The sequence below is a fragment of the Pleurodeles waltl genome, chromosome 10, assembly GCF_031143425.1.
Source record: "Pleurodeles waltl isolate 20211129_DDA chromosome 10, aPleWal1.hap1.20221129, whole genome shotgun sequence".
NCBI lineage: Eukaryota > Metazoa > Chordata > Amphibia > Caudata > Salamandridae > Pleurodeles > Pleurodeles waltl.
Window position 1 is genome coordinate 155,681,518 of NC_090449.1, and position 13,286 is coordinate 155,694,803.

The window sequence follows — 13,286 nt, forward strand, 5'->3', positions numbered from 1 at the left end:
AAATAATTAATGTTTTCAAATTTGTGTTTGAAAACTATCACTTTAAAATGAATACATCACAATGCACTGATAAAATAAATTGTACTAAGGCGAAAAAGGTTCTGCATGTTAACTAAATACACTTAGTTTTGAAGAGAGTGTCTTAGTTTTACACTTATGCTGCAAGAGGTCTTTAAAAATGAAGGCGTTTCTAAAGTTAAGTGCAGGAGTCCCTAGTTACTTCCTTTCTTTAACACCAGTTAAGTTTGAAATAAATTATTGTGTGTGTATTTAATATTTTTGTTAGTGCGGAGTCGAGCAAACAGCTGCCCAGTGCTCTTGTTGCCCCAGCGCCACATGTAAAGGTCAGAGGGGCCGCATGAGGCCCGCGGGCGTACTTTGAGTATCCCTGTATTAGGACAACACCTTGTCACCTGTGAACCCCACCTAGTTCCCCTAAACTATTGCTCAGTGCTATTTATTTCATTTTCCATTGTTGATGAAAACATATCATTTGTGCTTCCATGTACTCTGACTGTGCAGGCTTCTCTGGGCTCCTGATAACAGATGGGGGACACTTACCATGGGTTCTCTCGTTTTTTTTTTCAAAATTTGCCTTGAGTGCCGCAATATGTTAACATTACCTCCAGTGTGCCAATGCCAGGATTTTGTCATGGGTACCACCTTATGCCAAGAGTTGAACAGAATATGCCAGTACCATAATTTTCCATAAACTGGCAGGTGTGCATAGAGCACACCAGTCCCAAGACACAATGCCTAACAACATAAGTTGAATTTGAGCTAAGTAATCCATAGTAATCCAAGTTTTATTTCAATTTCTTCACTAGTTTCAAAGTTCATACATAGGCAACATGGTACCATTCTTCAGATGCATGGAAATGCCTATTTAGGCTTTATTTCACAGCATGTCGAAATTCACGTTTCATCCTGGGTAACCGTGATAACATAAACACTATGCATTTCAGTCATCAAGAGCCTCATCAGGTGTAACTATAATGTAAGAAAGAAGTCCTTCAGCAAACTACAATGATGTTATGCATATAACCATGAGTAAACGATTAAGCATTCACTGTATTAAAATTACAATTTTAAGCCGCCACCAAAACATGTTATAAACGATTTTCTCAAGAATAAACACACTCTAATTGGAACCAAAAGGAAAAAAGCAAAAAGTGATCAATACTTCATGCTTCTCCAAGTGCGGTGAAATTGAAAAATGTGCCCCTTGCCACATAATGTTGTGAATAGAAGGCGAAGCTACCATGAAACCCAGCTGAAAGTAGACCTAACCTAACCATTAACTCCACTTACCATATGTGTAGAGATACACTGGAGATCATGGTTAGGTTGGCACTGGACTTTGGAACCAGCAGGCATGATTCTCAATGAGGAGCCAGTGAGCAACAGCACCAGGGTTAAGGTGGATACCTACTGCAAACCATCTCCCAGCTTCTTGATATAATTGGAGGTAGAGCCCCTAAAAGCGGGATAGGAGCTTAGGATCCTGCTGCTCTGCTTCAATTATTATTGACCTCAGGGATCCACCGATAATGTCTCTGACAGCCTAAGTTTAGCTGATATACTGTGCTGCCTGAGGCATGCACAGTATGCCTGCTAAGTAAAATGGATTGTGCCCGAGTAAAGGAATTGTAGTTCAGTTACACCTGTCAGACTTGTGCAAGCTAGCCATCCACCTACAGAGTGCCATGTTTTGGACAGCACTCTGTAGATGAATCGTGCCTAAGCTCCCCAACCCCCAGTTCTCCCACCAACTATCATCAGAAGACTGGGGAGCTTGAGAGGGATGACTTTTGCACTGACCGTACTCATGCAGGCACAAAATCAGTGTTTTTATGAGCACTGCTACATTTGATAATGTGCACTGTGAGCACAGGCAATGGGCATTATGTACTGGCTCTTAGGTGGCAGGACTGTGTTCTGATGCTCCTGTTGATGAGCCACCACTGGTATTGAGGAGCGAGGCAAGAGAACTAAGAGGAGAATGGATAAGTGTGCCAGAGAACACTGTGAACCTGTGGGACGCATGGCCAAGTAATAAACAATGCAAAAACAACAAGGTGATGGATGGAATGCTTGAATTAATCTCAGCCAATGGCAACTGCTCGAGCGGCATCCAAATCCATTGTTTTTTTGCCCACCATGCCACCCCAGTTTGGACCCAGCCATATGCAAATCAGTCTTGATCCTAATCCCCATGGGAACAGTCCAGCCTAAACTGCCAGGCCATGTCATCCCAGGACTGGAAACAAGCATTCCAGGACCGGTTCCAATGTTGAGCAGGGTTGAGGCTGATTTGAACGTGGCTGGGTCCAAACTGGAATGAGATGGCGAGCAAAAAATACAATGGATTTAGGCTCAGATCTGTGACTGTGGTGAATGTTTGACATTGTTCGGCACTCCGTCCATCATCTGTTTTTTTTTGCAAGTGACAAACAAATCATAAACCAAGTAAAAAAAACAAAAAATAACTGCAATATGTTGCCAGGCACCTTCCCAGATATAATGTGAATCTTATAGATCAATTTTACCCCATCACCTCAGGCATCCTGCCCCATCCTTGAAGTGAGCACCACATAGTTCTCATCCTTGTTTCTATGTCCCCTGTCTTCCACATTTTCTGTGCCTGGCTTCTTAAGTATAGGTCATAAGCCAGGATATTGGGTTGTACATACTACATTCTCCTGCTCCTCCTTACTATTCCTGTCAGATGTTTTCTTATTTGCACCCACAAAAGTGTGCAGCCAAAAAATTAACATTCACTTAGTACCTACATTATGTCCACGTTACTTTTAAAGTAACAGTTTTGCATAAAACTTCTATTTGTCAACTTCTGTCAGGAAACAGAAAAACAGACAGAACAATTTGGACAGAGTGGCTTAATCATTTCCACCTTCTGGACGGCCTAAGCCTCAGAGACAATTGGAGTCATTCATACATCATCCTTCCGTGGAGCAATGTCCCAGAGTATCAGTTCCACTCCTGCCTGGTGTCGCTCCTGGTCATTCTTTGTCCCTCACCTGATCCCAGGCAGTCTGTATGCCCGGATCCAATAAGTTCATCGTCTGGGAAAGAAAGTTTATCCTGGGAAGGTCCTCCTGGTTCACAGTGCCGATGGTAGTCTTCAGGGGCAGCTCCTCCATATGGGCAGAGGAGCCTCGCCCCCCGCCAGCAGCAGAAGCTGCAAACCTCTCAGAACAAAAGGATAATAAACAATGTTTATTATCCTTTCGTTCTGAAAGGGAAAGGGCCACGGGGTGACGTGCTCTGAGGGAGAGTGCAGCACTTTCCCTCAGAGCGCATGTGTGTTTGGCCAGCCATCTAGGGCCGGTCAAACACACAGGCACTGTAGGCTATCTCTAGTCCAGCAACACAAGCCTGTACAGGCTCCCAGTCTGCCTGGGAGCCTGCGCCTGACCCTGCGACGGAGGAGTCGTGCGTGGCGAGTTAAGGTAAGTTTTTATTTTTCCAATTAATTTAATGTATTTCTGCCAACCCCCATGCCATGCCTGAACTCCCCAGGGAGTAGGAAACAGTGGTGAGGGGGGGGGTCTTACTACATCAGTAAACCACGCCTGCCGTCTGGGCAATTCTCCTCTGTTTTGCCCCCCTCTGTTGCAGATTCTGTGCAAAAGAGCGCTTGTGTGTGTGTGACACTAGTGACCGGCACTTCACACCTGATATATACAAGTTGTAACAATGGTCAGGGCCACACAACCTAGGGCTGCTAGGGCAGGATGTTTACCTTACAAACGTGGAGAAAACCACAATGAAAACTTAAGGTCATCAGTGTGCCATTCAAAAGGACTCACAGTTTCATACCAATGTTTTCAACAAAGTTCCACCCCTTTTTCTTGCATTTCTGTTTTTCCATTGTCGTATGTTTCATTTACTTGAAAGCTCTTTATTATTAATGTCATAACTATAATTTCACAATGGCTTTATTAATCTTCTTGCTTTCTCAAATTTGCTTGAAAATGCACCATTTGCCCACTCTTTTTTCAAAATGTTCCTGGGGGGAGGACCCCCCGAGCCCCTTTTGTGACAGGTTTGCTCGCTACGCTCACTCACCACAGGGCACTCATCCCAAACTTTTACGCCCCACCACTTTCAAATGCCACCAGCCGCCACTGGCAGTCTCCATCATGAGTCATGTTGGAACAAATTCAGGTCTTGTAGAAACTGCTGTTCTCAAGAGAGCACCGGTCATCTTGGGTACAGCTTTTATTTAAGTGGCTTCTAGTTTCTTTAGCCTGCTTGCCTTCATACATCATTCAGGGTCAGGCCATATGCACGGGCACACCTCCATGGCTCTATGAAGACCCAGTTCTGCTTGTTCCAGTCTCTGGAAGCCAGTCTGCCCATTGACAGGCCTCTCTTGGATTGGACCCAAAAAGAAAAGAAGAATGACATTAAGTAAAGCAGAAATAACGCCCTAAGAGCGGTCAGCAACCACCTGTACCATCTCTGCTTCTCAGCACCAGTTGTCTGTGAAATCTGCTTCTGCTGTGAATCCATTCTAACACAAACAAATATATTGTTGGTGACCTTGTACAATCATGGAAAGAAACTACAAAGTTATGCACTTAACACTTATCCACGATACTGTAGAGGGTAAGTAATGTAAACTGATTAAACGTCTGCACCAGCGTAATCCTCGAACTCAAAAGTGGACCGCTGCTCATTCAAAGGATGTAAAATGGAGATACTGAATGAAGAAAATGTGGTGCAAGAGGTATTGAGTGTGAGACAGACCTCGGCCCAGGTTTTCTTTTTGTTTCAAATGCCCCATGTTCTTTTGCTGTATTTAATGTTTGATGCTTCTACCTTTGTTAAGTGGTTGACTCCAGCAGGTGCTAATGTTGAATGTTGGGAACTATGTGTGTGTGATTACTGTGATATAGTTGTCTATATCTCTGTGAAGCAGTCCATTGGTATTGGACAGCATTAAGGGCTTGTGCCAAAACAAGTGTGACGGAGTCCAAAGAGAAGATGAGAGAGATGGTGACATCCATTGTCTCTTCTACTTCTTTTTTACCACCTTCTGCGTTTTTGAGCCAACTAGTCCCATGTGATGAAGCTGGAATAGGCGCGGGCGGGCAAAATGTATCCACACTGTTCGCTCAGGCAAACAGCTTGGACAAAAGGTTACTGGTCTGGCCTGCAGGCCAGATATGCAGTTTCAAAGGATTCTGACTCAATAGGCCTTCCAATCAGTTTAGCAGATACCCAGGCTGTGTTTGCCTGACAATGAGAGTCTAGGAAGAACCATTACAGATTCAGAGTAACTATTCACTGCTTCGGTGTGAGAAAAGAGTGAAGCAGGACTGGGGTTTTTCCTCTGATCCTCTGGAGGTATAAGTAGGATGCCCTTGGTCAGAGTTTGGATGGAGAAAAAGGCAAAAAGCTAAGGAAAGCTTTGAGGTACCATTCTGGGGAATGGCAACACAAAGCACAGAAGGACTGTATTTACAATAAGGAACCTTGTGAGAACTGGGTTACAATGTAGTAAAATCAGATAGCGCAAGAGACCACATCCAATCACAGTTGTGAGACTTTTTCCAAAATTTTGAAGAGATTTGGAATTGCCAAGGAAAAAGGTACAGAACCTTTTCTAAATGCCTGCCAATGTTTTTGATGAAGAAGTGTTGATAGATGCAGTTTCCTGATTTGTCCCACTCAGAGTTTTTCAGTGTGAAGTTCAAGGCAATCATAATTCCGTGTAATAGAGATATCTGGTTTGTGGAGCCTTATTGGTCCTCAGCTTCCAGCTTTGCTCTGCCGATGACTTTAGATCTTTGAAATAAAGTTTCAAGTGCAAAGATTAACTAGGACGAACTGTAAACCCTTCCATGGGTCCTTCATACCACTACCCTCTATCCAAGGCTGCCTGATTCCCAGTCAACCACATTGACTTTTATTGTATTTTGAGTTCCAATTACTTTCTATAAAATATCCAACCCACACCCTCTCAGGAGAATAAATAAATGGCATGTTCTAAGTTGTCCCCGTAAGACTCTTTATTTCATTTCAAATGAAACAGAAGCAAGCAATTAGAAAACTACCTGTGAATAACTTGAGTTCTAACCTCTTAACCCCCACCCCCCACACCCCAACCCAAGAACAAGTTGATTAAGGCCTGTGTAGGCTTTATAATCTAAATGAGCATCCACAAATATCGCTGCTTTCTTTTTTTTAGTAAAGTGTAAGTTTGTAGAGCTTAATGAAAAATATCCTTGCAATCTTGAAATAAAGTTTCAGTTCTGTTAATGACACACCGATTTTTTTAAATTAAAACATTTTTTATTGGTTTCCAACCTTAGCATGGGTCAACAGACATTGTATAGATTAAGTACTTAACAAAGATGTGAACAAGCGGTCCAATTCTCAAACCTTCAGGTGTGTCTGAGCATTCTATAATATTGAACTTTGGTGAAGAACGAGGCCCTTCCTCTCCCTCTCCCCACCCCAGCCCGCTTCTGTCATCAGTCATATGAGTAAAGCCATATAGGTCGCAAGTATCAGTGAGCCTCTCGGGAGTACATCTCCTAGAAGGTAGGGCCGACATATGTAGTCTTCCTAAGAACAATGCCACCCTTTATGAATCATATGTGGGGAAGGTGAGAATGAGAACCTCTTGGGTCGAAATTTGTCTAAACCTCGGGCTTTTTACTCTCTCTCTGCTCACAGTATTGTTTTAGGGACGCTGCTAGCCTCATTGCTGTTATTCCTGTGTCTCATTCTGTGCCCTAAATGCTTCCACTTGTGTGTCCCACTCTAGGGATTTTGGTTTTCGTCTCATCCCTCTGTATTCTTCTCTCCTGAGTGCCAAACTTTCAGCCTGGCTCCAGCGTAATACTTCTTCCCTCCATGAGGGAATGGATGGGGCATGGGGAGACTTCCTGAGCCTTGTCAGCTGCTGTTTCGCCAAGAGCATAGTCATGTCCATGAAGCTTGAAGTTATCTTAGAGCCTCTTGTTTTAGGGTGTAGCCCCAGGAGGAAATAAGCAGGCATCCGTTCCACTGTCTCCTCCGTGACCTCTATCAAAGTGCATCCGTTCCACTGTCTCCTCCGTGACCTCTATCAAAGTGGGTCCTATTGTGGCCCCGTACTGTGAGAGGGACGGACACATCCAAATTATATGAAGAAGGTCAGCGTCAACGGTATGACACCGAGGAGACTGCGCTGTTGTCGTGTGATTTATAATATTGAGCCTGTGCGGAGTGAGGTACGCTCGATGAAAAAGGTAAAATTTTATCAGTTTGAATCTAGTGTTGCCGGATACTTTTTACCATATTGTAATAGGAAGGCCCAACCTTTGGCAGTAATGTCTATACCTATATCAGTTGCCCACTTCGTTTTTAGCGTATCCAAAGACATGTGGAGGTGTGCTCGGTATAGCAATCTATTAAGATGCCTGCTGTGTCCCATTGTATGAAGAGCCTGAAGGGCTTCGTATGTTACTAGTTCAGTGCCCTGTGATTCCCAATGATTGCGTACGTAGGTCAATACTTTAGCATGGGTTAAAAAGAAAGTTTCAGACAAGCCATGTACTTGCAAAAGGCCGAGTGCGTCATTAACGTGCCATCTTCAAACAAGTCCCCTAGTGTAAATGGTCTCTGCTGTTCCCAAACTCTGGGCATTATCGCCATGATAATTCCTGAGGGGGCAGGGAGCCTGCACAGTGGTATGTTGTGTGCATAGGGGGTTGATGAGGCTGTGTAACGTGTAGCTAGTTTCCAGTAAGCCAACACCGTATGCTAGAGCAAGGTAGTCCCGGGGGTAATTTTGCAAACCAAGGACAACGCAAACGATGAATGAAGCCTTTCTTCCACATCACAACTGTACAATTTATCTCTTCCAGATCATGACCAGCTAGCCAGTACGACAGCCATTGGAGTTGGCCCGCTATACAGTAGGCTTTGAAGTCTGGGGCTCCCAGGCCACCCATGTATGGGGGTAACTGTGATTTCCACAGGCCGACGTGACGGCAACCCTTCCCCCATATTAAATCAATCAGTAAGGAGTTCATTGTTCAAAATATACCAGGTGAAACCATGAGCGGCAGGTTCACAAAATGGTATAAGACACGGGGCAGCAGTACCATTTTTGCCAGGGCTACCCTTCCTGCCACCAGAAGGGGTAGAGTGATCCAGAAATCGACTTGGGACCGGAGCGATGTAATCGTCCAGCTTAAATTACCTTCTAGTGAATCCGCTTGGTCACGGTATATGCAAATAACAAGATAATTGAAGGATACAGGTGCTATTGCAATGCTCATGGGTCCAAATCGAACCGAAGGTTCCGGATAGGTGCCCCGGAAGGACTATGCATTGGTTTTATTGGGATTAATTTGAAGCCCTGATAGAAGTGCAAATCGAGAAAAAATCTGCGCTGCTCTCTCTGTGCCCTGCCGCTAATCCCTATAATACAGTATCATATCATCTGCGTTTAAGGAGAAAGCGTGGGTAGTGGGATTGAGCACAACTCCCCAATCACTTACGCTGTGGTGTGGGTTTTGTGCCAAGGGTTCTAACGCCAATACCAATAAAAGGGGGGACAGAGGACAACCCTGTCTAGTTCCACAGTATATGGGGTAAGAGTCGGAGCTATGCGCACCCGTCTTGACCCTAGCAGTCAGAGCCCTGTATAAGAGCTTCACCCACCGTATAACATCTGGGGGTATGCCATAGGCCTCCAGTGAGGCCAACATCTAGTTCCAGCTGAGAGTGTCGAATGCTTGTCCCATATCTAAGGAAATGCAGCCAGCATGCGGATATTGTTGTTTCGTCTCATCTATCAACTGAAATAGGCGGAGGATATTCATCAATGTACTGCGGCGTGGAACGAATCCACATTGGTCCGTGTGTACTAGCCACGGAAGAAGTGGGAGGAGTCTGCACGCTAACACTTTACTAAGGAGCTTATATTCTGTATTTAATATAGACAGGGATGTATAAGAGGACATCTGTGTAGGAGATCTATCCAGTTTAAGCAGCAAAGTCACCACTGCTTCTCGAGTTGCGGCCGCAAGCATTCCTTCTTTGAGAGACCTATTATATAACTTCTCTAGGTGGGGGCGCAGGCGATTGGCGCATGTGGCATAAAATTCTACCGGCAATCCATCAGACCCAGGGGTCTTATTACTGCCCATCACCTTCAGTGCCTCGCTGATCTCAGTGATCACGATTGGAGCTTGCAGCGCCTCTCTCTACTACTGTCACCTGCGGAAGCGGATGTTGGTGCAGAAACGTGTATGGTGTTGTGGTCTACAGGCGGAGGCGCGGCACACAGGTCAATATAGTATTGACAGAAGGCGTCGTTGATGCTAGTCTGATTATTTACTATTCCCAACTGTGGAGTTTGTATCATTAATATAGGTGTGGGAAAGTGCTGTGAACAGATTTGTTTGGCAGTAAGGGTGCCAAGTTTGTCCGCTTCTGCATGTGCCCTTTGGGTATAAAATCTGTAATCCACAACACGCAAGCGCTCTAGGAGTTCTGCGTGGCGTATCTGTGCTGTTTGTAATTGCGCTGCCTTGGTGTCATCTAGGGTTGCCTCTTGTTCCAAGGCACCCAGATTATTTTCTAGGTGTATGAGGTCCTTTGGAATTTCCACCTTTGCTCCCACCTGCCTAGAAATGGAGGACCCCCATATTGCGACTTTAAGGGCCTCCCACTCGATCAGTGGGGAGGGGGCAGTGTCTGTGTTTTCTGAAAAGAATGTGTCTATAGTAGTAGCTAGTGTGTCCCTATAGACCGTGTCTTCTCAGAATGTGGGCTGTAGGCGCCATGTTGGTATCGGGGTGGGTACCCGTTCCAGGCGAGTTGGATCTCGAGCGGGTTATGATCAGATAATGTCTTGCCTAAATATGTAGCATGGGTTATGTGGGACTGCAGGCTGGAAGTGCACAGGAATCGGTATAAGTAAGAATGGAGCATATGCGGGTAGGAGTAAAAGGAATATTCCTTCACGTCCCCATTATGGCTCTGCCATACATCCACTAGGTCCCAACTCTCAACCTGTTGTCACAATGCTCTGGCCTGGTGAACCAGTGCAGCACTTGGAGGGGTGGGTGTGAACGGTCAAGGAGAACGTTCAAGTACCCCATTCGAGTCCCCACCCAGCACCCATGGAAGGTAAGCCCAGTCCGATAACATGGTGGATAAGCATGCGTAAAAAGCATCTTGTTCTTGGTTCGGAGCATAAAAACATCCTAGTACTATCTGTTTTCCATACTGGAGTCCCCTGAGTACTACATATCAATCCTGTGTGTCAATCTTTGTATCTTGGACTGAAAACGGAATCCCTGCCGTTATCCATAAGGTTGCTCCCTGTGCATATGCTGAGAAAGAGGTATGGAACAATTGTCCCTTCCATCTTCGTTGCAGTTTTAGGTCTTCTGGTGTAGTAAGGTGGGTTTTTTGTATGAAGGCCAGGTGAGCGTGGCAACTGTGCAAATGCGCCAGCACCCTGTGTCGTTTATGGAGTGACCCCAGTCCCATAATATTCCAAGTAATTATATTGTATGATTTAGTGATTGTGGCAAATGCGATTAATGTAGTGAATGTCGAGAAATTTCATCCCCATGATGTTACTGCGTTAGTGGTGACAGAAGCGTAATAATAGCAATCAACAACCCTACCCAATACATGGTCCAGCGTGGAAAAATGTGCTCGACCAGTGCAACAAATACAACAAAACTGTATAAACATGAAGATAGCAAGGCTTTCGCTAGTAAGGTGTAGTGGTTCATATTCCAATCTATATATCTGCAAGGCAATCATATCACATAATAAAGGTCAGGACCCAGGTCTCACATGTAATAAGTTACCCAAATAGTATTTCCCAACTTCAAGCTAATAATACAAGGATATCACACGTAGATGGTGAAGTGCAAATGTAATGCTGGCTAACAACCATTATGTCTTCAAATAGGAATCGGTGTAGCGGTCTGGGTTACAGTGCCGTGGGATGGAGGTTCTCTCCAGCGTCATTGCCAGGTTCTCTGAAGTGGAGCCGAGGAAACGATAAGGGCAGCCCTTTGGTCTTTCAAAGTTCATTAGCAGTCTGGGGCGCAATAGTTGGTAGTAATGCTACGCTGCTCTCAGTTTCAGAGTCTGAGTCCCCAGCCAGGGATGACTCTGTGCTGGACCTATGGCGGGGATCCCGTAGAGTAGTAGCAAGTTGAATGGCTTCCAGTTGACATACCTGTTGTGGGGATGGACCTCCTTCTCTGCCGTTTGCGGCGTCCTGTTTACGGCGGGCGTGCCGAGCCCGACGGTTTGATTTCTATGATGCAAACTCATGTTGTTGGTCACTCTGTGTTCCCTGGAAATTTTGAGCTAGCCATTCTCTGGCTGCTGTTGGGAAATCAAAGAAATTAGAACGTCATTCATGTATTACTTTCAATTTTGCTGGAAAAATCAGTGCATATACAAGGCAGTGTGCTCTGAGGTGTCTTTTTACTTCCTGGAAGAAAGCCCAGGGGCGTTGTACTGACATCGCGTAGTCTGAATAGTCTGAATAGAGAGATACTCTGGAGCCAGGACCATGAGCGGCGCGCGTTTCCATGCCCGGAGCAGCTGGTCTCTGTCCCTGTGGTTCAGTATTTTTCCCACTATTGGCCACAGTGGGGCCCCTTGAACAGTTCTCTTGGCCGGCACAAGGTGCGCCTGCTTCACAGTGAGCAGGGCAGATAGGCCCTCCAGCGGCACCATCGACTGTAGCCAGATCTCAACGAACTGAGTGGGGCGATCTACCTCGGTGCCTTCTGAAAGGCCAACAATACGGATGTTATTTCTGCACGCTCTGCCTTCGGTATCTTCGGCACGGTCCTGGAGTTGTTCCACTTGTTGCGCAGTTGTGTCAACATTGAGTTGTACTCTGACTGTGCTGACAGCAAGGTAGCTAGCACTTGCTCCGTCGATTTGACTCTGTCCGCCAATTTATGCTGGTCATCTTTCAGCAGATTTAGGTCCGTGGTAATAGCGCCAAGTCTCTGTTCCATTATTACTCTGGAGTCCTGAATTTCCTGTAAAATAAGATCTAGCTTGTCCCCTGATTGCTCTGCTCTCGTGGGAGGAACACAGTCAGATGGTGTGGAGGCAATCACCTCAAGCATCCCTCCAAAGCAAGAACTTTAGGTTAGCAGGGGTCTGCCTGCGTACTACATCTCTCATCACTCCTGGACAGCAGCAGCCATATTGCAGAGATCCCATCCATGCAACCACCTCACCTGATCTGCATCTGGTCCTGCAGGTGTTTGTGCTCTGCCGTTGTACAAGAACCCCACCCGCCGACTCTGGGGCCTCCAGGCTCAGCCGCTTCATATATGTCAGAGGTTGAGCCAGGAGTAGCCATCTTGGCGCACAGTTAGCCACGCCCCCACTAGTACTACCAATAATACAACCACTACTGCTACCATCAGCACCACCACCAATGCAATACAAGCCTCAAACTCAGCTCCACCAATACCACACCATCAGTACCAATAGCAATCACGGTCAAAACCAGTGACTTTAAAGGATATTGCATTGAACAATCATTTCTGCATGCATGTTTGTTTATCACATTAAACCCGAACTCTGACTTTTCCAGTCATTGTTTTTAACATATGCTTCTGGTGCGGCCAGTAGGCAGAAATGTGCCAAAATAATTCAGACATTTCAGAAATGTAAAATACATAATTTGTACAATGATTTTTAGTTTGACAATCATACTGGACAAATAAAATTACTTTATAATCATGTTATTGAATTATCTAAAGGTACCTCTGTGAAGTAAGGGTTCCAGGAGATATTGCTTTCTCCTAGGAAGATGTCTTGAATCCCACCGGCTGAAAAAGAATATCCAACTTTGTTGTAACTGAATGTTTCACCTTGTGAAGCAACAAAGTTCAAAATTTCGAATTGGCTTGGAAGACTGCCAGTTTCATCAAAGTAAATGTCATCTCCGCCAGTAGAGTTGAAGCAAACGGTTTTCATATATTTGTTCAACTAAAGAAATATGTCCAGACACAACAAAAATAGTGGTATTTTTAGTATAGATGATCTTAGCCAAGAAAATAGTACAGTTGCCTATGAAAATAATCACATTATTTGTTTCAGTAAAGTCACAAAAGTAAATAAAATGAGAACGAGAACTATTTCACTCATTGGATGTGGAAATTGGCATCACAAGCATTTACCAATAACATTGAATAGCACATTTTACTTCAATACTAAGGGCTTCATTACGAATTTGGCAGTCATTTGGCAAGACCACT

General features: G+C 44.9%; 1 protein-coding gene across 1 annotated transcript in view; it reads right to left on the reverse strand.

Annotated features, from left to right (window-relative positions):
• LOC138262392 (vomeronasal type-2 receptor 26-like) overlaps window positions 1–11,739 on the reverse strand; it is a 34,489-nt gene extending 22,750 nt beyond the window's left edge. The window contains exon 1 of the mRNA XM_069212293.1: window positions 11,523–11,739. Within this exon, the coding sequence (XP_069068394.1) occupies window positions 11,523–11,739 (217 nt within the window). The remainder of the gene's footprint in view (window positions 1–11,522) is intronic.
• Between the last annotated feature and the right edge of the window lie 1,547 nt (window positions 11,740–13,286).